Here is a 24,027-nt window from a genome sequence, read left to right as displayed (position 1 = left end):
GGTTTGTTGTTTAGATCTGTTTAGGGGTCTCCACTCTCCCTTTCCCTAGTTGTAAGGCTCCCTCTCCTTTTCCCATCATTATACGCTGGGTTCTTCCCATTCCTAGCACGACACAGGGTCACACAACCATTTTTCTCTCACTCGATAAAATCGGTCCTATTATGCTAATCACACTCTGATATGACTCTGATCATAGTTTGATCAGAGTGTGATCCGATTTGCTCAGATGTGGAGAATTAAAACTAAAAAATTCTCCATCTTCTCTATTCAGTCTGTCCATTAAAATTGGACTGCACTCGGATGTCATACGAGTGCTGTCCGATGTTTTCACAGACCCATAGACATAAATGGGCGAGTCACATCCAATTATTGGAGTCAAATATTGTATGCCATGATTATTTTTTTCTCGGACCATCCCGGTGCACTGTCTCATTGAATAACATTGGTCAAAGTGCGATTCGATATTTTGATGGATAACACTCAGACTGAAACTACAGTTGTGTGCATGAGTCCCAATTGGGCGGAGCACAAAACAATGTATATTTGGATGCTGAGCTCTTATGTGAAGTCCCAAAATGTTCCCTATTTTTTGACACATACAGTGCATTGTGAAAGTATTTGGCCCCCTTGAACTTTTCTACATTTTGCCACATTTCTGGCTTCAAACATAAATATATAAAATTCTAATTTTTGGGGGAAGAATCAACAACAAGTGGGACACAATCGTGAAGTGGAACAAAATTTATTGGATATTTTAAACTTTTTTTAAAAATTAAAAACTGAAAAGTGGGGCGTGCAATATTATTCGGCCCCTTTACTTTCAGTGCAGCAAACTCACTCCAGAAGTTCAGTGCGGATCTCTGAATGATCCAATGTTGTCCTAAATGACTGGTAATGATAAATAGAATCCACCTGTGTGTAATCAAGTCTCAGTGTAAATGCACCTGCTCTGTGATAGTCTCAGGGTTCTGTTTCAAGTGCAGAGAGCATCATGAAGACCAAGGAACACACCAGGCAGGTCCGAGATACTGTTGTGGCGAAGTTTAAAGCTGGATTTGGATACAAAAAGATTTCCCAAGTTTTAAACATCTCAAGGAGCACTGTGCAAGCGATCATATTGAAATGGAAGGAGTATCAGACCACTGCAAATCTACCAAGACCCGGCTGTCCCTTTAAACTTTCATCTCGAACAAGGAAAAGACTGATCAGAGATGCAGCCAAAAGGCCCATGATCACTCTGGATGAACTGCAGAGATCTACAGCCGAGGTGGGAGAGTCTGTCCATAAGACAACAATCAGTCGTACACTGCACAAATCTGGCCTTTATGGAAGAGTGGCAAGAAGAAAGCCATTTCTCAAAGATATCCATAAAAAGTCTTGTTTGAAATTTGCCACAAGCCACCTGGGAGACACAGCAAACATGTGGAATAAGGTGCTCTGGTCAGATGAATCCAAAATCGAACTTTTTGGCCACAATGCAAAACGATATATTTGGCGTAAAAGCAACACAGCTCATCAACCTCAAAACACCATCCCCACTGTCAAACATGGTGGTGGCAGCATCATGGTTTGGGCCTGCTTTTCTTCAGCAGGGACAGGGAAGATGGTTAAAATTGATGGGAAGATGGACGGAGCCAAATACAAGACCATTCTGGAAGAAAACCTGTTGGAGTCTGCAAAAGACCTGAGGCTGGGATGGAGATTTATCTTCCAACAAAACAATGATCCCAAACATAAAGCAAAATCTACAATGGAATGGTTCAAAAATAAATGTATCCAGGTGTTAGAATGGCCAAGTCAAAGTCCAGACCTGAATCCAATCGAGAATCTGTGGAAAGAGCTGAAAACTGCGGTTCACAAACGCCCTCCATCCAACCTCAATGAGCTCGAGCTGTTTTGCAAGGAAGAACGGGCAAGAATTTCAGCCTCTCGATGTGCAAAACTGATAGAGACATACCCCAAGCGACTTGCAGCTGTAATCGCAACAAAAGGTGGCGCTACAAAGTATTAACTCAAGGAGGCCGAATAATATTGCACGCCGCACTTTTCAGTTTTTAATTTTTTAAAAAGTTTAAAATATCCAATAAATTTCGTTTGACTTCACGATTGTGTCCCACTTGTTGTTGATTCTTCCCCCAAAAATTAGAATTTTATATGTTTATGTTTGAAGCCAGAAATGTGGCAAAAGGTAGAAAAGTTCACTGTATTAATACTGAATTGATGATATCTCATATTTTTCCAGGGAGAAACCTTTTACATGGATGAGAGGTTATTCTTCAAAAGAAGCCAACAATGAAGTGATAATCAGCCCTCAATGAAATATAGCATTGTACCATGCAACAGCCTCTCACCTAGAAATATCCCCAGAGAGTATCTTTTGCCTCCAGATTCTTCCACTTGATCAGGATATAGTGGGAAGCAGACCCCATTTTTTCCATAATAATTTCCAAAAAAGTCCTCATTCCAAAATGGAATCACAGCTATTACAAATCCAATCACCCAGATTAACATCAATGTCACAAGTGTCTGACGCCTGCCCGGCCGAATGTTGCTGAATGGAAACACAATGGCCAGGTATTTCTCCAATGTTAAATACGTCAGGAGCAGAACAGATACTTCTGTGGACAACATGGCTAGAAATCCAAGGCTTCGGCATTGCAGGCTTTCCATCCATATGAGTGCATATTTTTTGTATTGCCCTCGATATTTGACATCGAATACCCCAATAAAAAAGAGATAAACTCCCATCAGACAATCGGCACCTATTGAACAAAAATACAAGATGACAGATACAGCATTGTAAGCAATGATAATATCAGTTCTAATATCTAATAATTAGTGTTGAGCGAATTTGTTCAGCATTTCAAATTCAGGTTCATGTTCGGGGTTCCGGCTTGTTTGCGCCAAAAAATCGTCTCCACCCATGAACATCCCTGATTTGCCACGGGAGTAAAGACTCCTACAAAATACAGCCCAGAGTACAGCACACCACATACACCCAGGGACAAGCATGGCCCCATTTTCCTGTAGCGGGTCGAGGTGAAGAGGAAAACCTAACATCCCTCGCCCATGACTACCACCCTGCCTCCTGTTAAACCACCTTACCACCATATGATGTTACACATGGTGCTATGTTTTGTTGGAATCAGTACTGCAGTTATTCACGTAAAAGCATTTTTTTTAAGAGACAATGGAGGACATTCACTAAATAACTGGAATAAAATCCACACTATTAATAAATCTAGCTCATCTTGGGCACTACTGGCACAGGTTCTCTACAGTTCATGCCAGTTTTTGGTGTAAATTATAGTAAATCTGTCCCTGTCTGTCTGCTAAGCCATACCATATTTTTTTTTTTAGAAAAAAAAAGGGCAGCGTAAAAAGGTCAAATATGACTTTTACTACCACAATTGTGCTGCATGGCCCTTCAATAAATTTCCCTAAATATGTACAAAGTATAGCATTGTATGGCGGGGCAGACACTGACAGTGAAGGGTTCCTGTGCAGCATTTGTGTTTCGCCCTCCCCTTCTTTGTCAGGCCCCACATCTGTTCACACATGCATATTTACATGCATACTTACATTAGGCACAGCTATAATATAACGCTACAAGCGTCCCTCTGTCTGAAGCCCTTATAGACTGCGCAAGCGCAACACGCCTGCGCAGTCTGGCTGCAGACAGAAGAAAGCATGGAGCCGTTACAGGTAAGAGGAGTTTGTATGGCGCCAGAGACCGAGGTATGTGTAGACACTGAACGCATACCGCGATCTCCGGCGCCATACTTACATACTTACCTGACCGGGAGGAGCGTTGCCGCAGTGCCTCTCTTCTCGCTGGAGATCGGGGCAGGAGTGAAGGCGTCGGAATCGGGCATGCGCATAGCGCTATCCGGCGCCATTTTTCTGAAGACACATTTGCTGTGTGTCTTCAGCAAAATGGCACCGGACAGGGCGGTATGGGCACGTGCGTACTCCGGCGCCACACTCCTCCCCCGGCCTCTGGCAGAACAGGACACAGCAGCGCTGGAGCACAGGGAAGAAAGGTGAGTATAAGTGTTTTTTTTTTTTTGTATGTGTGCAGCGTGAAAGGGATGACGGGTGCCATACATACCAGGATTGGGGGGTGAGGGGGCCACACATACCAGGATTGGGGAATGAGGGGGCCACACATACCAGGATTGGGGGATGAGCGGTACCATGCATACCAGGATTGGGAGGTGAGGGGACCATGCATACCAGGATTGGGGGTGAGGAGACCATGCATGCCAGGATTGGGGGTGAGGGGACCATGCATACCAGGATTGGAGGATGAGCGGGACCATGCATTACAGGATTGGGGGATGAGGGGTACCATGCATTACAGGATTGGGGGATGAGGGGGACCATGCATACCAGGATTGGGGGGTGAGGGGACCATGCATATCAGGATTGGGGATGAGGGGACCATGCATACTAGGATTGGGGATGAGGGTGCCATACATACCAGGATTGGGGGGTGAGGGGTGCCATGCATATCAGCATTGGGGATGAGGGGTACCATGCATACCAGATAGGGATGAGGGGTACCATGCATACCAGGATAGGAATGCGGGGTACCATGCCTACCAGGATGAGGGATCGGGTGCCATGCATACCAGGATGAGGGGTACCATGCACACCAGAATAGGGATGAGGGGTACCATGCATACCAGAATAGGGATGAGGGGTGCCATGCATACCAGGATTGGGGGATCAGGGGTACCATGCATACCAGAATAGGGATGAGTGGTACCATGCATACCAGGATTGGGGGATGAGGGGTACCATGCATACCAGGATTGGGGGGCAAGGGGACCATGCATACCAGGATTGGGGGTGAGAGGACCATGCATACCAGGATTGGGGATGAGGGGTGCCATACATACCAGGATTGGGAGGGTGAAGGGTGCCATGCATACTAGCATTGGGGATGAGGGGTGCCATGCATACCAGCATTGGGCATGAGGGGTACCATGCATACCAGGATGAGGGATGAGGAGCGCCATTCATGCCAGGATTGGGGGTGAGGGGTGCCATGCATACCTGCATTGGGGGTGAGGGGTGCTATGCATACCAGGATTGGGGGTGAGGGGTGCTATGCATAGCAGGATTGGGGGTGAAGGGTGCCATGCATACCAGGATGGGGATGAAGGGTGCCATGCATACCAGGCTAGGGATGAGGGGTGCCATGCATACCAGGATAGGGATGAGGGGTGCCATACATATCAGGATTGGGGGTGAGGGGTGCCATGCATACCAGTATTGGGGGTGAGGGGTACCATGCATACCAGGATGGGGATGAGGGGTGCCATGCATACCAGGATTGGGGGTGAAGGGTGCCATGCATACCAGGATGGGGAAGAGGGGTGCCATGCATACCAGGATTGGGGATGAGGGGTGCCATGTATACCAGGATAGGATGGGAGGACAGGATGGGGGCAGCACAAATACTAGGATGGGGGCAGCACAAATGCCAGGATGGGGGGTGGCACATACCAGCATGGGAGACCATATACCAATAAAAATGCTTGCCACCCGGACGTAGAATGGGTACAATAGCTAGTTATATATACATATATATATATACAGCTCTGGCAAAAATTAAGAGACCACTGAACAGTTTTCTATTGGAAAGCATGGAAAGACTGGTGGAAAGCACGCCAAGACGCATGAGAGCTGTGATTAAAAATCATGGTTATTCCACCAAATATTGATTTCTGAACTGTTCCTGGGTTAAAACATGAGTAATTTGAGGTCTGAAAGCACTGCTTCTTTTTTAGTATTTTGACGCTTTATCATTCGCTGCAAATAAATACAAAATTTTTAGCTTTGAATTTCGGAGACTTGTTGTCAGTAGTTTTTAGACTAAAACAACAATGTACATTTTACTCAAAAATATATCTATAAAGAGAAAAATCAGAGAAACTGAAAATTTTGCAGTGGTCTCTTAATTTTTGCTAGAGCTGTATAAGTTAAAAAAAAAGCACATGCTAATAAATAATACAGGCATATTTACACATACACACATTCATATACCTATGACATAAAATATGCACATACAAAAACCACATGCATATACACAATGACATTTTTTGATGCACTTGTTCAGATGGAAAGACTATTTTTTTTGTTCATTCATTCATAGTGGTAACAGCCGTAGCTTTTTTATTTTTACATGAATTTCACTATATGAGGTCTTCTTTTTTGTAAGATGAACTACACTTTTTTTTAAGTGCCATTTTTAATTTCCATTTTTCCATTTATGTAAATGTTAACTGTGCTATGAATTTAATAGAGATAAAAAAACAACAAAAAAAAACCAAACACTCACGCCATTTTTTTGTCATAAACCAATTACTGGTTTATTGGTTTGTGATGTTTATGTTTAAAAAGTGTATACATTTTTTTTTTACCCTTAATGTAGAAAAATACGAAATACATACAGAAATGTACTGGTATATAAAGATATACTGGTATAAAGAGATCTACTGTATCTATTTGTTACAGTACAATCTGCCTGTAAAGAAGAAAAATACAATTTAAATCTTCAAGCAGAGAGAATTGCCCTATACTTAGCTTTCAAAAGTGGCCTCCCCTGATTAACGGATTAATAATGTAACACACACTAGTTCTTCAGGTCAACTTTGTAATTAAATTTTCATTCCTCCTAAAAGATCTTCATTCACATTTTGTTCTAATTCACAAGATATTTTACATTTCATTTCAAGGTGACAAATATTTACTTACAGCATAAAATCTTTATAGACATTGTATGCGTCTTGTTCTCCGACTGAATGAATGATCTCATTCCGATTACAAAGATGTTTCCGAAACAAGTGATGCAGGCTATTACCCAGACAAAAACCCGAAGGATGGTGTTTGCCAGGAGGTTTTCAAATGAAGATATCCCATCTGTAAACGGTGTACATACCCGGACATGAGGCGCGAAAGAACAATAGCGAAATTTTTTAAAGTATCTTAAATAAAAGAAAAAGAAACACTTAAATTAAAGTTAAATAAAAAATGCTACCAATTCAAATCATACGATATTTAAACACATAAAATATTGAGGTGCATGCATCTTTGTCACAACATGCCATTGATTGTGAGTCTTCAGCTTGGACACCCACAGTTTACATGGATGCAGGACATTGCAAACTACAAGAAACTGAAAGCACAGTATTAGGAGACTTTGATCACAGAACTTGTACCAAAGTGTTTTTTTTCTCTTTTTAACCAGGGAATTTTTTATTTGTTTTTGCGCTTTGATTTTTTCCTCAAATTTCTCCAAGAGCCATAACTTTTTTATTTTTCAAACAACATAAATGTGTGAAGGTTGTAGGATGAAATGGTGAAAAAAAAATGCAGTTCCACCATTGTTTTTTAGCTAGTTTTTTTTCACAGAAGTCATTGTACAGTAAATGTGTCCTGGAAACATTATTTGTCAGGTCAGTGTTATTATGATGATACTAAACTTGTATCGATTTTTTTTTATTTAAAAGGGTTGTCCATGAATAAAGGGCACTTTAATCAATAGATCTTGGAATAAACATTAGTTCCACCATTGGATGTGTTAAAAAAATGTGTCTCTGCTGAGATCTTATAAATGTGCCCCTGCTGTGTACTGTGTAATGGCTGTGTCTGACCATGCAGGAACATGGTCTGATCATACTACAGCTCCTGGGCGGGGAAAGAAGGAAAAGAGAATATATAGACAGGACAGCAAGGGTGTTGGAATATGTTTAATGCAACAACTCCATTCCCGTGTATGTAAATGTTCTATTGCTAGGTTTGTGTATTGTCTATAAAGTAAAAAAAAAAGAAAAACTCACAGAGGCTCACACACAGAAAAGACCATGTGACTGTATCCAGTTTCTTGTGTCTGTGCATGAGAGGAGAAGCAGCCTGCTGATGCTGCACAGAGACACGTAAGATATGTATATTCCTGATTCCACAAAGTCTATCATATCTGTACCTGTTTATAGCTAATTAAAGCTTTGTTCTGTAGTCAACACACTTTCAGAGTATCCTCAATGATCCGCTGCCAACAGGTTATGGGCCCAGCGTGACACAGAACTCCACCGTGGCAAAGAACCCCAGGAGTGACACAGAAGAGTAATACAGCAACAGAAGCCCAAAGCAAAAGCAGCACAGAGCAACAGAGAAGACGTCCACAAGCAGGGATCACTGCAAGTTCTCAGTGCAAAGTCTCACCAGTCAGAATTATCAATCTTGGAAATTTAAGGTGAAAATGCTGCTCATAAGAGAAGGTACGTGGAAATATACGCAGGAACAAGTGCCTCATCCATTACCAGATGATTGGCTAGAGAAGGATCAGAAAGCACAAAGCACTATCTGCCTCAGTGTAGATGATAATCAGATTGTGCATATACAGTACAGATCAAAAGTTTGGACACACCTTCTCATTTAAAGATTTTTCTGTATTTTCATGACTATGAAAATTGTACATTCACACTGAAGGCATCAAAACTATGAATTAACACATGTGGAATTATATACTTAACAAAAAAGTGTGAAACAACTGAAAATATGTCTTATAGTCTAGGTTCTTCAAAGTAGCCACCTTTTGCTTTGCTGACTGCTTTGCAGACTCTTGGCATTCTCTTGATGAGCTTCAAGAGGTAGTCACCAGAAATGGTCTTCCAACAATCTTGAAGGAATTTCCAGAGATGCTTAGCACTTGTTGGCCCTTTTGCCTTCACTCTGCAGTCCAGCTCACCCCAAACCATCCCGATTGGGTTTAGGTCTGGTGACTGTGGAGGCCAGGTCATCTGGCATAGCACCCCATCACTCTCCTTCTTGGTCAAATAGCCCTTACACAGCCTGGAGGTGTGTTTGGGGTCATTGTCCTGTTGAAAAATAAATGATGGTCCAACTAATCGCAAACCGGATGGAATAGCATGCCGCTGCAAGATGCTGTGGTAGCCATGCTGGTTCAGTATGCCTTCAATTTTGAATAAATCCCCAACAGTGTCACCAGCAAAGCACCCCCACACCATCACACCTCCTCCTCCATGCTTCACGGTGGGAACCAGGCATGTAGAGTCCATTCGTTCACCTTTTCTGCGTCGAACAAAGACACGGTGGTTGGAACCAAAGATGTCAAATTTGGACTCATCAGACCAAAGCACAGATTTCCACTTGTCTAATATCCATTCCTTGTGTTCTTTAGCCCAAACAAGTCTCCTCTGCTTGTTGCCTGTCCTGTCCTTAGCAGTGGTTTCCTAGCAGCTATTTTACCATGAAGGCCTGCTGCACAAAGTCTCCTTTTAACAGTTGTTGTAGAGATGTGTCTGCTGCTAGAACTCTGTGTGGCATTGACCTTGTCTCTAATCTGAGCTGCTGTTAACCTTCTGAGGCTGGTGACTCAGGTAAACCTATCCTCAGAAGCAGAGGTGACTCTTGGTCTTCCTTTCCTGGGGCGGTCCTCATGTGAGCCAGTTTCTTTGTAGCGCTTGATGGTTTTTGCAACTGCACTTGGGGACACTTTCAAAGTTTTGCCAATTTTTCGGACTGACTGACCTTCATTTCTTAAAAGTAATGATGGCCACTCGTTTTTCTTTACCTAGCTGCTTTTTTCTTTCCATAATACAAATTCTAACAGTCTATTCAGTAGGACTATCAGCTGTGTATCCATCAGACTTCTGCACAACACAACTGATGGTCCCAACCCCATTTATAAGGCAAGAAATCCCACTTATTAAACCTGACAGGGCACACCTGTGAAGTGAAAACCATTTCCGGTGACTACCTCTTGAAGCTCATCAAGAGAATGCCAAGAGTACGCAAAGCAATCATCAAAGCAAAAGGTGGCTACTTTGAAGAACCTAGAATATAAAACTTATTTTCAGTTGTTTCACACTTTTTTGTTAAGTATATAATTCCACATGTGTTAATTCATAGTTTGGATACCTTCAGTGTGAATGTACAATGAGAAGGTGTCCAAACTTTTGGTCTGTACTGTATGCAAATGTGCAACTGCAAAAGAGATGTGGGATGAATTACAGAAAGTGCATGAAAGATCAAATCTCAGCAATAAGCTTTATCTCATGAGAAAACTGTATCAGTCTAAGCTAAGTGATGGCCAGAATATGCAGGACTATATAAGAAACACCCCAGAGATTGTGGAGCGTCTCAGGGGCATTGGAGAAGAAATTAAAGACTTTCATGTTGCTGCACTACTATTAAGTGGTCTTCCAGAAAGTTATGACACACTTGTCACTGCACTAGATGCACTGCCAGATGATGAGCTCACACTAGAATATGTCAAAGGCAAGCTTGTAGATGAATTCAAGCAAAAAACACAATGTAAGCAGCAGTAATGAATCTAGAGCAGAAACATCATTAAAGACACAGGACTTTCCTAAAAATAAGAGCAATCTAAGGGGAAACTCGTGAATGTTTTGTCTGTAAAAAGCCCGGCCACCTTAAAGCAGACTGTAGAATTTGGATAGCAAGAATGAGTCAGCTTAAAAAGCAGAACAGTGATCAAAAGGTGAAAACAGCTGTAGAGGAAAAGTTTGTGCAGCATCGGCGTCTCTGCCCCCTGCCAGGCAGAGACGCCGTCCCTCTCACCTCCTCGCTCCCCGCGTGGCGTCCTCCAGTGCTCCTCCTCCTGCTGCGGCTGTCGGCGCGCACTGCTTCCCGGGCACTGTGCTTAGGGCGCGCGCGCGCTCCCTCTCTCTTAAAGGGGCCGCGCGCGCCGTCCTAAGGAGTCCCCGGCCAATAACCCGAGGACCTCCCATATATAAGGCACCTCCTCCAAAATGGAGGTGCCCGAGCAATAGTCGTTGCACAGTATACTTACCTCTGCTTCAGCCCTCAGGTCCAGTTGCCAGCCTGACTACTGTTCCAGTCCGCCAGCCTGACTACTCTCCAGCCCGACAGTCTGTCTTCTGTTCAACCCGCCAGTCTGTCTATGGGCAAGTCCGCCTGCTTACCAGGAAGCACCTGCCAGTTACCTGCCTGCTACCTGCCGTGCCTGCTAGCCCACTCACCTGGGAGCACTCGCCTGTTACCTGCCTGCTACCTGCTGTGCCTGCTAGCCCGCTCACCTGGGAGCACTCGCCTGTTACCTGCTTGTTACCTGCTAGCCTACCTGGAGGCTCGGCCGTCACTTGCCGTGACCACCTGATAGCCTATCTGGAGGCTCCTGCTGTCACTTGCCGTGACCACCTGTCTGCTAACTTAGAGACTTCAGCCTGCTCTGCCGTCACGTGCCGTGACCACCTGTCAGCTAACCCAGAGACTTCTGCCTGCTTGTTGTGCCCATCCGCTATACCGGTCAGTCCCAGTCATCTGACCCGTGGGAGCCACCTGCTCTATTACAAGGTTGTCCCCAGAGTAGCACCTGGCCCCTCTGCTTGGTCCCTCCCTGGTCACGGAGTCGTTAGCCGCCATACGACCAGGGTCGGTCTGAGTTGATACTTAGTTACGCCCCTCTGGGTCCCCCCTTGCACCGCGGCACAGAGGTTCCACCCCCTGGACCCATAACAGTTTGCTCGGGCCATGGAACCCGGTGGCCCCCAGACCCCCGCAATCTTCGACCTGCACCAGGAAGTCTTACGTCAGAGAGCTCAACAGGAATCGGTCCTGTCCTTTCTACGGTCTGTTAACTCTCTCCTAGGCGCATTGTCTGACTCTTCTGTGTCTATCTCCGGTCCAGTGGTGCCTGTTCCTGCGGCACCGCAATCCAGTCCCATTATGGCACCCAGCTATGGACCTCGGCTCCTGGCACCTCCACGTTTTGCTGGCGACCCCGCTTTAGCCCGGGGTTTCATAAATCAGTGTACCCTGCACTTTGAACTCTTGGCATACCAGTTCATCTCCGACCGGGTCAAGGTGGCCTTCATCATGTCCCATCTCACTGGGGAGGCACTGGCATGGCTAAATCCCTTGTGGGAAAGAGGGGATCCCCTGGTGTCCAATCTGTCATCTTTCCTCGCTGCTTTCCAGAAAGTCTTCGATGAACTAGGATGGAGAACTTCTTCTGCCTCCTCTCTGCTACGTCTCCGCCAAGAGAGTCTCACCGTGGGCCAAAATGCCATACGGTTCCGTACCCTCGCTTCTGAGCTTGCCTGGGAGAACGAGGCTCTGGTGTCTGTCTTCTGGGAGGGTCTTTCCGGTCGGATTAAGGATGAGTTAGCCGGTCGGGACATTCCTACCACCCTGGATGACCTGGTGTCACTAGCTACCTGGATCGACATCCGGTTCCAAGAACGTACAAAAGAGACTACTAGGGACAGAGAGTTTTCCCGCCTTGCTCCTACTTTCCAGAGACCTGCCACTCAACTAGTCACTCCCCGGGCGTACTCGCCCGAACGTATGCAGATCGACCAGACCAAGATGGTCAAATCTCGCCAAGAGTCACGCCGAGCCGAGGGAAGCTGTTTCTATTGTGGCTGTAAGGAGCACTTCATCCGTTCCTGCCCGGAGAAGCCGGGAAACGCCAGTGTCTAGGACTGCTCGGAGAGGTCGTCCTAGGCAAAAGTAAGCCCTCTCCAACCCTGACTTTGTCCATCTCTATCTCCTGGGGTGAAAACCGTCACTTTGAAATTGCTCACCTGGATTCTGGAGCTGCTGGAAACCTCATTTCCCAGTCCCTGGTAGAGAGATACCGGATTCCCACCAAACCTCTGGCTTAACCATTGTCTGTCACCTACGTGGATGGAAGACTCCTTTCGATGACCATCCTGCTCGTCACTGAACCCATAACCCTGCAGGTGGGAATGCTGCACTCTGAGAAAATCTCCTTCCATGTGCTACCCGGACTCTCCCACTCCCTATTGCTAGGTCTACCCTGGCTCCAGACACATGAACCCGTGCTGAACTGGCAATCCGGTGAAGTACTCTGGTGGGGTCAAGACTGCCACAGGACCTGCCTGGTTCCGGTTCGCCCGGCTCGTCCACCACCTACCCCAGCTAATTTACCCGGTCTTCCGGCTCCTTACTGGTTCTATGCGGATGTCTTCGGTAAAAAGGAAGCAGTGACACTGCCACCCCATAGGCCATATGATTGCCCGATCGACCTGGTACCTGGCGCCACTCCACCCCGTGGGCGTATTTATCCGTTGTCGGCGGCCGAAACCCGGGCCATGTCCGAATACATTGAGGAGAATCTGGCTAGGGGATTTGTGGCGCCCCTGAGGGTTCGACCGCCACAGGAATGCTGCACTTCTCTAATGGAGTGTGGTGTTCCTCCTCTGAGGTAAGGCCAGTGTGATAGTCGTGACCCAGCCTTGCATCCAACACCACACTTCTCCACCAGAGGGAGCTGGTATGCACTAGGTGCTGCTCCCCTGGTTACAGGGAGACTGGGGAACACAAAGTGGTAGGAACCAGTTAGTGGGTGAGGGTGGAGGACTTACAAGTTAGTTACACTTCAGATTTGATATTTAATAGAATGCCATCTTTGATCTTGGTTGGTTGTTCTTCTCTGGTCCTTTTTGCTAGTCCTAAGTCGTAGGTTCTAGTGGTCGTACTGTGCTGTCAGACTACTGTGTGTAATGTGACTTCCCTCCGGGAGCGCAGATCCTGTGTGGGCCTGCACCGGTAAGGGACACAGCCCTCGTACCCTGGCTATGGGACGAGAGGTAGGTTGTAGACAAGGAATGTCTCAACCCGGCCAAGGACCAGGATCAAGAAGGCCCGGGAGCTTTAGAGTGTGGCTCCCCAGCAAATGGGTCCCGGGGAGGATGCAGACGGAGCGGAGCACGCCACCTGTCCTCGCCTACCTGATCTATTCAGAGGGATTCCGTCTGCAAGAGGGGTACCGGCCCCCGACACCCGACCTTGTACTCTATGTCCTGGACGGGAAAGCCCGGTTAGGCCCTGAGGATCCCACGGGCATCGGATGGAGAGGAATTGCCACCCGTGCCCTAGTCCTGAGAGGAGGCCAGAGAGAGACCTGGCCTATCTACACACGCACAGACCGGAAAGGGTGAAGTCTGTAGTGCAGGAACACTCTGGTGTAGGGTCGCTACCGAACACTGGACTTGCTCGGAGGTTGTCGGACCCCCGTCCCTGGTGATCGCAGGACTCTGTGGGGAGCAGGGAGTCACCTTCCCGCTGTCATCTCTAAGTGAGTAAAGCCTTGGAAGTTCACCCCTATGGCCTCCGGACTGTTCATTATGCGCCATACCATGCGACGCGGTGCCCGTACTCCCCGCACTACTACCCCTCTCATCCTGTTTGCCTGCCCTGAGGCTCTATGCAAAATACGAGAAGTGCCTCTTCGAGCAGACCTCTCTTCCATTTCTGGGCTATGTCATCTCCCAGACAGGCTTACGAATGGATCCTGAGAAGCTCTCTGCTGTCCTAAAGTGGCCCCGTCGGGAGGGGTTGAAGGCGATTCAGCGATTCCTGGGCTTCGCCAACTACTATCGTCTCTTCATTCCGCACTTCTCTTCCCGGACTGCTCCCATATCTGCGCTCACCTGTAAGGGAGCAAATCCCAAGGTATGGTCGCTCGAAGCTGAGTAGGCCTTCCTTTCCTTAAAGCAAGCCTTCTCCTCTGCCCCAGCACTGCACCGTCCGGACTGCAACAAACAGTTCTTCCTGGAGGTTGATGCTTCCTCCTACGGAGCCGGAGCGGTGCTCACCCAAAAATCCTCATTCGGGAGAATGGTAACCTGCGGCTTCTTCTCCAAACTCTTCTCCTCGTCTGAGCGCAACTACTCCATTGGAGACCGAGAATTGTTAGCCATCAAGTTGGCACTGGAGGAGTGGCGTTACCTGCTTGAAGGGGCTCTATACCCGGTGATCATCTATACAGATCACAAAAATCTGGCATATCTCCAAAATGCCCAAAGACTCAATCCGCGTCAGGCCCGGTGGTCTTTGTTCTTTGCCCGCTTCGACTTCGTCCTACTGTCAAAGCGGACGCCTTGTCCCGATCCTTCCTGTCCTCCGACCAAGAGGAGGAGCCTATGCACATCATCGATCCCTCCAAGGTTATCAATATGGCCCCCTTGGATCCGACTCGTCTTCCACCCGGTAAGACGTTTGTAGCAGTACCAGATCGGAAGAAGGTTGTTCACTGGGGTCATTCATCTAAATTAGCCGGCCATGCTGGCCAGAAAAAGACCTTCCTGCTCATTACCCGATATTACTGGTGGCCTACCCTGCGCAAGGATGTGGTAGTCTCCGTCTCAGCCTGTTCGTCTTGTGCCCGCAACAAAGTTCCCAGACATCTACCAGCCGGTCGTCTCCTACCTCTTCCCGTACCAGAAGCCCCGTGGCAACACATTGCTATGGACTTTATTACAGATCTCCCTGTCTCTGCCAGTTGTACAGTCATTTGGGTGGTCGCCGACCGCTTCTCTAAGATGGCCCACTTCATCCCTCTGCCTGGTCTCCCGTCTGCATCAGAGCTAGCTAAGGACTTCTTCCTTCATATCTTCCGTCTCCATGGTCTACCTCTCCACATCGTGTCGGATCGTGGGGTTCAGTTCACCTCACGTTTCTGGAGAGCTACGTGTAAGCTGCTGGATGTCACCCTAGATTTCTCCTCTGCTTACCATCCACAGTCCAATGGTCAAGTGGAGCGGATCAACCAGATCCTTACCGGCTACCTCCGGCACTTTGTTAATGCTCACCATACTAATTGGGTGGACCTCCTACCATGGGCCGAATTCTCCTACAACAACCATGAGAGCGAATCGACTTCCAAGTCCCCATTCTTTATAACCTATGGTCAACATCCCAGGATTCCGTTTCCCGTCTCCGCTTCTGTGGACAACCCTGAAGCGGAGTCTCTGGTCAGCAAATTTTCCACCATTTGGAGAATACTAGGTCCGCTCTTCTTCAGTCCTCCGAGTGGATGAAGAGATTAGCTGACAAAAGACGTCTGGATCCGCCTCAATTCCGTCCGGAAGACAAGGTTTTGGTCTCCTCCAAACATGTTCGGCTCAAAATACCCTCCTACAAATTGGGTCCTCGGTTCATCGGTCCATTTGAAGTCCTTAAACAAATCAATCCAGTGGCCTACAAGTTAAAGCTTCCAGCCACCTTACGGATTCCCAACTCCTTCCACGTATCTCTCCTCAAACCAGTTGTCTTTAATTCTTTTTCCAACAATCCAGGTACTTCCCCTGCCCTGGTTTCCACTGAGGACGTTTTTGAGGTAGAGAATATTCTGGCCACCAAGAGGGTAAGAGGAAAAACCTTTTTTCTGGTGGATTGGAAGGGGCTTGGCCCAGAGGAGAGAACTTTGGAACCCAAGGAGAACATCCATGCCCCTCTTCTCCTTGAAAGATTTCTTTCTGGCCTAAAAAAGAGGGGGCGTAAAGGGGGGGGGTACTGTAGCATCGGCGTCTCTGACCCCTGCCAGGCAGAGACGCTGTCCCTCTCACCTCCTCGCTCCCCGTGCGGCGTCCTCCAGCGCTCCTCCTCCTGCTGCTGCTGTCGGCGCGCACTGCTTCCCGGGCACTGTGCTTAGGGCGCGCTCCCTCTCTCTTAAAGGGGCCGTACGTGCCGTCCTAAGGAGTCCCCGGCCAATAGCACAGTATACTTACCTCTGCTTCAGCCCTCAGGTCCAGTTGCCAGCCTGACTACTGTTCCAGTCCGCCAGCCTGACTACTCTCCAGCCAGACAGTCTGTCTTCCGTTCAACCCGCTAGTCTGTCTACGGGCAAGTCCGCCTGCTTACCAGGAAACACCTGCCAGTAACTTGCCTGTTACCTGCCGTGCCTGCTAGCCCGCTCACCTGGGAGCACTCGCCTGTTACCTGCCTGTTACCTGCCATGCCTGCTAGCCCGCTCACCTGGGAGCACTCGCCTGTTACCTGCTTGTTACCTGCTAGCCTACCTGGAGGCTCGGCCGTCACTTGCCGTGACCACCTGATAGTGACGCGCCCCCTGGGCCTGTGTTGTGTAGCGTTGCGCACGCGGGGAATACCCGGAGCCGGATCTGTCGGGGTTAGTAGTCCTCGTGGCGGTGACCCGGTCCGTGCCCAGGGTGTCAAACTAAGTGGCGGAATTTAGCAGAAGATGTTATAGTGTTCGACTACGCCACCCGTTGAATGCGGTTATGAAGCCGCCGCTGCAGGGCAGACCGCTGAGGCCGGTGGTACAGTTGTGCAGCGTGGGTAGTATAACCCCCATCGGGAGGGGTATGGCCTCAGGGCAGCAGACGTGGATGATGGGGATAGCAGAATTGCACGCAGGCACCAGGAACCACTCAGAGACGGTGCGGTGTAGTTCAGGGTCTTTACTGGTGGCAAAGGTAGACCCTCCCGGGAGTACTGGCTAGCGATCGGGGCCTGGTCAGTCCGTGAGCAGATAGGATCTCCCCCGGCCAGGCGGAGTTGTAGGCCTCCCCAACTAATTGTACTCTTCCTGGCTACCTTGCTAGAAGCGGGTAAAAGTAGCCCACGTCCCTGAGTGTACCGTGTGGTGCTCACCCGTATGGCCGGTGACTCGGGGCCTTCTGGTAGCCTCCGCTCCACGATGGCGGTGCTGGTCCCTTGCGTATGACCGTGCCTTCGGGTTTCTTGGCCAGAGGACCTGAAATCCCCTGCCGGACGGTTTCTGCTGCTGGGTATGGAACAGTCCTCACAGCCTCGGACTCCGTGTCCGGTGAGATCTCTTCAGTCAGGACGAGCTCTACAGCTTCCAGTCCCGGACCCCTTTTATCACTGCTCCCACAGAGCTCCTGATCTTGCTCTCCCTGCATCTGCTCCACTCCAGACCAGACTGTGTCTCTGTCTGGGACTCCTCTTCTTCTCTTCTTTTTTTTTTCTAACCCCACCTCAGCGCCAGTTTATATAGGGGAAGTTCTTCCCCTCCCAGGACTGGGCAGGAGGTGTGACATGCTTAGGGTTCCTGACCAGGAGACCTCCCACCTGCTCACAGACGTAATATTGCTATTACTGTGGTAACCAGAACCCTGGGGTGCCACATTCCCCCCTAGTAAAATTTAGTACTCCGGGACTAAACATATTTTTGAAAACATAACAGGGTATAAACAGGAACAATACAATAAGGAAAAACATGTTAGGGTGGTCACGGAGTGTCCGCAACCGGGTGCAATTTTTGAAGCAAAAAGGGTGTCCATTTCACCAAAGAACGGGGAGCCGTAACCAGGTAGGGGTCTGTCCTGCCCCGAGTCTTTAACAGTCTATAGTCCGTTCCTGGGTTACGCTCCAAACATATATACAACAGAGTTCCGGTTAATCCACAAAAGACACCTATAAAATAACTGGAAAAACATAATTATTTACAAGCAACAGTAAACAGGTAAATACCAATAAGACAGTCTGAACACTTTAGATCCTCCAACGTACGGGCAACTGGCCTCTATTGGCCCTAGTAGACCTACGGAGCTTACTGACCGGTCCTGAGCTACAGGGTGTAGGAGCTGTCAAAGGTAAGCTGGGCAGCTGTCTACGGACTCTTTGGCTCACTAGGGGCACGGCAGGCTCACTATAAGCAGAGGGTCAATTCTCCTGGTCTGCTTGTGTGGGGTCTTCTGCCTCCTGGACCGGCTGCTCTTCCAGCTCTACCTGTTTTTCCGTAGGCACTTGGGATGCTGGCTGGAGGAAGGTGAGGACGGGTACCACAACAGCGCCATTTACCTGTGTCCAAGACCGAGGGAAGTCTCCGAGTACAGTACTGACCATCTCTTCCCTTTCCTCTGCGGGTCGAGGGTTTTCTTGATCTTCTTCAGGGTTTCGTAGCTGCTCGGGACACTTCTTCAGGTGATCTCGGGAGACAATGGCTGTGGTTTCTCCTCCATCCTTACTGATTGTGCAGATTTTTGGGTTTTCATGGCTTGATGGCAGTACGGTGTACGGGTCCTTCTCCCACTGGTCGTCCAACTTGTGGAGCCATCTTTTCCTCTTCAAGACCTGCTCTCCAGGTACCAGGGGAACAGTGGGAGCACACTGGTTGTAAGTCTTCTCCTGTCTTTCTCTTGCTTTACGGAGACTTCGCTCAACGCTCTCCTGTACTTTCCGGTACTGCTGCTGCCTCTCTGTGTCCCAGTCTGCTTCTGGTGAAGTGTCCTCGGGTGTCAGGACTCCCATATCCAGATCAACAGGCAGCTTACCAGGTCTTGCTCTCATTAGGTAAGCCGGGGTACAGTTGGTAGAACCTACAGGGATGTGGTTGTATAGGTCCACCAGATCAGGCAGTTTCTCAGGCCACAGACTGCGTTCTTCCAGGGGCAATGTTTTCAGAAGGTCTATCACCACCTGGTTCATCTTCTCGCAAAGTCCATTGGTTTGCGGATGATAGGGTGTTGTTCTTATCTTCCGGCAGCCATACAGAGTGCAGAACTCCTGGAAGACTTCCGCTTCAAAGGCAGGTCCTTGGTCCATCAGCACCTGCTCTGGGTATCCGTGTGGACGACAGAAGTGCTGCTGGAAGGCTCTAGCTGCTGTTTGAGCCGTTAAGTCCTTGACGGGGACTACAACCAAGAACCGGGAGTAGTGATCCACGATGGTTAACGCATAGATGTAGCCACTTCTGCTGGGGGTCAGTTTTACATGGTCCAAGGCTACCAGTTCCAACGGCTGCCTGGTGACGATGAACTGCAGGGGAGTCTTCTGGCTGGCACGGTCCTTCCTTCTTAGGTTGCATGGGCCACAGTCTCTGCACCACCTCTCGATGGTCCCTCTCATGCCTACCCAGTGGAACCGCCCGCGCAGCAGGAACTCCAGCTTCTTCCATCCGAAGTGCCCAGCTCCGTCGTGGTATGCCTCCAGTACCATAGCCGCGTCTCTTCTTGGCACCACTACTTGCCAGATCAGTTCATGCGTCCGGGAGTTAACCATTCTGCGGCACAACTTCCCCTTGTAAAGAAACAGTCGACTCTTCTCAGCCCACAGTTGCTTGGTCTCCTCCGGAGCGTCTGGGTCAAGGCGGGCATCTGGCCGAGTCAGCATCTCCTTCACTAGTCGGACGGCGGGGTCACTGTCTTGTGTTTCCGCCCAGTTGTAATGAGGTAAGGGTTTGAACGTAGCGGATTGCTTACCCCTTACACGGTGGGAATACTGGGTAGTCCCATGACGGTGAAACGCGGGGAGTTCAACTTCTTCCAGTTCCTCTGGATCTTCCCCTACGTCCGGTAGGTTTGGCATTCTGGACAAGGCATCCGCGTTGGTATTGGAGCGTCCTGCCCGGTATTTGATCGTGAACTCATAGTTGGACAGGCGGGCCATCCATCTCTGCTCCAGGGCACCGAGTCTTGCAGTGTCCAGGTGTGTCAACGGGTTGTTATCCGTGTACACGGTGAACCGCGAAGAGGCGAGGTAGTGCTTAAAGCGTTCGGTGACTGCCCACACCACTGCCAGGAACTCTAGCTTAAATGAGCTGTAATTCTCAGGGTTTCTTTCGGTGGGTCGCAGTTTTCGGCTGGCGTAAGCAATTACCCGTTCTCTCCCCTGCTGGATCTGGGACAGTACGGCTCCTAGCCCGATGTTACTTGCGTCGGTGTAGAGGATAAAGGGCTGGCTGTAATCAGGGTACGCCAGGATTTCATCCCCCGTGTGGGCCATCTTCAGCTGGCGGAAGGACTCTTCTTCCAGCTTCTCCCATCTGAAGGGCGGCTTCTGGTTCTTGGCCTTCCTGGACTGGCCTATCAGGAGGTCCTGCATAGGAGCTGCCTTTTTGGTGAAACCGGGAATGAATCTTCGGTAGTAGCCTACCAACCCGAGGAACTGCCGCACTTCCTTTACGCTGGAGGGTCTTGGCCATTCCTTAATCGCGGTGATCTTATCAGGGTCGGGAGCCACTCCGTCAGCACTCACCACGTGTCCCAGGTACTGCACTTTTGGTTTTAGCAGGTGACACTTCGACGGTTTCACCTTCAGACCGTAGTTTGCCAGGGCTTCGAACACTTCCGCCAGGTGTTTCAGGTGGTCCTCGTAGGTTTTGGAATAAACTATAACATCGTCCAGGTACAGCAGGACCGTCTCAAAGTTCCGGTGTCCCAGACAGCATTCCATCAATCGTTGGAAGGTTCCTGGTGCGTTGCAGAGTCCGAACGGCATGCAGGTAAACTCGTTAAGTCCCATCGGGGTGGTGAATGCGGTCTTCTCCCGGTCCGCCTCTGCGACAGGAACCTGCCAGTACCCGCTAGTGAGATCCAAAGTGGAGAAGAAGTTAGCAGATTTTAAAGCAGCCAAAGACTCCTCTATCCTTGGTAAGGGGTACGCATCTTTGTGTGTGATACGGTTGATTTTCCGGTAATCTACACACATTCTCATGGTGTTGTCTCTCTTTTTAACCAAGACTAGTGGAGCTGCCCAGGGGCTACAGCTATCCCTGATTACCCCAGCCTCCTTCATGTCTCTAAGCATCCCCTTGGCGTGTTGGTAGTGTGCAGGGGGTACGGGACGATACCTTTCCTTTATGGGAGGATGATCTCCCGTGGGGATGTGATGTTCCACTCCCTTTACTCGCCCGAAGTCCAGCGGGTGTTTACTGAACACTCTCTCGTATTCCTGGATCACCCGGTAGACTCCCTGCTTTTGGTGAGCAGGTGTGGAGTCAGTACCCAAATGCAGTTGCTGACACCAGTCCTCCATTTGTTGCTTAGAGCCGTTACCTTCCTCTGGATGAGATGGAGGCAAGGGTTCCACGGACTGTACAGAATTTTGGTTGATGGTATACAATTTGGCTAGCGTAGCATACCGGGGCAGGTACACTTCCCTCTTCCTGATATTTATTATGCGAACGGGCACCCTCCCATGGCGTACATCAACCACCCCCCGTGCCGTCAAAATGGTGGGCCTACTATCTGAGTAGACTGGTTCTACCATTGCCTGGTAATCTCTACCTCTCAGACCAATAGCTGCCCGGCACCAAATCATCATTTCACTTTTCGGGGGCATGGCAATAGGGAAAGGGTCACACATTCTCACGCTACCAATCTCACCACCGGAGAGTTCCACCTGTTGCCGTCGCATCAGTGCCCGGATCTCTTTTTGGAGCACTCGCTGCTGGCCGGAGCTGACGTTCTTGGCAACCTGCTGTAAAATGAGAATCACCTCTGCAAGACAATTTTCAATCACATTAGTTCCTAGAGTTATCTTTGGGTGACTCTCGCGCTTGTCAATGTCTACAATGATCAGTCCCTGTGCTGCCAGTTCGACTTTACCGATTTTAATGGTCATCTCTTTAAATCCGATCTGTGGCACGGGCTGACCATTGCTGGCGATGATACTCAAGTCGTCGTCTGGGTAGCGGGTTATATCCGAGTCATTCCAGTACTGCTTGAAGAGCACGTACGGGATGGTGGTGACCTGTGACCTGGTGTCAAGTAGGGCACTCATAGGAATGCCATCCAGTACTACAGGCAAGACTGGACGTCCTCCCACGTATTTGTCACGCCAGTTCGATGGGCCTGGTGATCTTATTCCTAGGGGTTGGCCCTCTACCCCAGGTTGTGCCAGTTTAAAGGACAGTACCTTGCCATATGTCCGGGTTGATTGCAGCGGCGGCAGATGGGTTGTCCGTCCTCGTTGTATCGGTCGCTGGGTCTTCCTCTGGCCGGTGGGGTCCTCCTTGGTCGGCGCCACGGGATATCCTCCGGTCCGGATGCCAGCTGGATCTTCCCTGGAGTAGAAACCTGTAAAGACTGCACAGTTCGGGTTAGCGCGGCAACGCTTTTAGTTAGCTCTTGGACCTGACGGTGCAGGTCTGTAGCCGGGTCATTGTTTAAAGCCTGCGCATCAGCTCCCACAGGCCCTGCCGACAAGGGCGCCGTCTCCTGGTGGTAAATGGTAGCAGGGCGTTTGTGGGTCACAGCGCCACCTGGTGCCGGTTCTCGGAGCACCCGGATGGCTCTGTCCTTGAACTGTGCAAAGTCCAGATGAGGGTCCTGTAAGGCCATTGCTCGCAACTGGGTTCGGTGGGCATTGCAATGTAGACCCTCTATAAATTGTTCAGTCACAACTTGTCTTCGTTTCCCACGCCGTCAGGGTCGGCCTGCTTAATGGCTCTCAGGGCCTCTTGTAGGTTTAGTGCATAGTCCCTTATATTCTCATGTGCTCGCTGCTTGCACCCGTAGAATCTAAGCTTGATCTCGGCTGAGGTACGGGTATCAAAGGTGTCCTTCAGCCGGGCTAGTATCTCTGCGACAGTCCTCCTCCTCCCAAGTGGCCAGGACTTTACCTCCCTTTGGGCTGCCCCTGTTAATTGAGCCACCAGGATGCTCACTTTTTGCTCTTCTGTGAGGGGGTACACCTGGAAGAGGCTATCCAGCCTTTCTCTGAAGTCATTTAGGGTATGGGACTCCCCTGAGTACTGGGGTAGCCAGGCTGCCCCCGGGATGTAGGGCATGGTGAAAGGCATGACCGCAGCAGCGGTGGTGCTGGCGGTGGCTGTAGCAGTGAAGCTCTCCTCCGTATCCGACATCCTCCTCCCCCCTAGTGGACCGTGGCCTACCTTGCGATGATCCTCTTCCGTAGGCCGCGGCTCCGCAGTGGATCGTCAGGGTTGAGGACCTTCCGTCGCGCTCCTGTGACGTCGGCGTCTGCTGGGCTCCTTCCAGGACCTTACGCAACGTCCGGATGTGAGGCGGGGCTTCAGTTCTCGCGCGCTTTCGGAGTCCACGCCCCTCTTCTTCTCGCGCGGCGTCCTCGAGATGGCGTCCAATGGCGGGAAAACTCCACGGATGGCGGGAAGAAGGCAAAAGATGGCGTCGGATGGCGGGAAAACTCCACGGATGGCGGGAAGAAGGCAAAAGATGGCGTCGGATGGCGGGAATCTTCACCACAGGTAAGTTTAACAGTCTTTTTCAGGCACGCAGTACCCGGTGGTTGCGGGCACGAGATCCTGCCGACTACGCCAAAGTTGACGCGCCCCCTGGGCCTGTGTTGTGTAGCGTTGCGCACGCGGGGAATACCCGGAGCCGGATCTGTCGGGGTTAGTAGTCCTCGTGGCGGTGACCCGGTCCGTGCCCAGGGTGTCAAACTAAGTGGCGGAATTTAGCAGAAGATGTTATAGTGTTCGACTACGCCACCCGTTGAATGCGGTTATGAAGC

The 24,027-nt window shown here is 49.5% G+C and overlaps 1 protein-coding gene across 3 annotated transcripts in view; it reads right to left on the bottom strand.

Moving 5' to 3' along the window:
• The window catches only part of RXFP2 (relaxin family peptide receptor 2), a 650,298-nt gene that overhangs the window by 15,684 nt on the left and 610,587 nt on the right, over positions 1-24,027 (bottom strand). For all 3 annotated transcript variants that reach the window (XM_073662501.1, XM_073662498.1, XM_073662500.1), the window contains 2 exons: positions 6,766-6,995; positions 2,352-2,762 (listed from right to left, as the gene is read on the bottom strand). In XM_073662501.1, coding sequence (XP_073518602.1) covers positions 2,352-2,762; positions 6,766-6,995 — 641 coding nt within the window. The remainder of the gene's footprint in view (positions 1-2,351; positions 2,763-6,765; positions 6,996-24,027) is intronic.

This window comes from Phyllobates terribilis, unplaced genomic scaffold (genome assembly GCF_046119375.1).
Source record: "Phyllobates terribilis strain yellow unplaced genomic scaffold, ASM4611937v1 Scaffold_2__4_contigs__length_985480577, whole genome shotgun sequence".
Taxonomy (NCBI): domain Eukaryota; kingdom Metazoa; phylum Chordata; class Amphibia; order Anura; family Dendrobatidae; genus Phyllobates; species Phyllobates terribilis.
The sequence above is the reverse complement of the archived record's forward strand: the minus strand, read 5'-3'. Positions and strand labels throughout refer to the sequence as shown.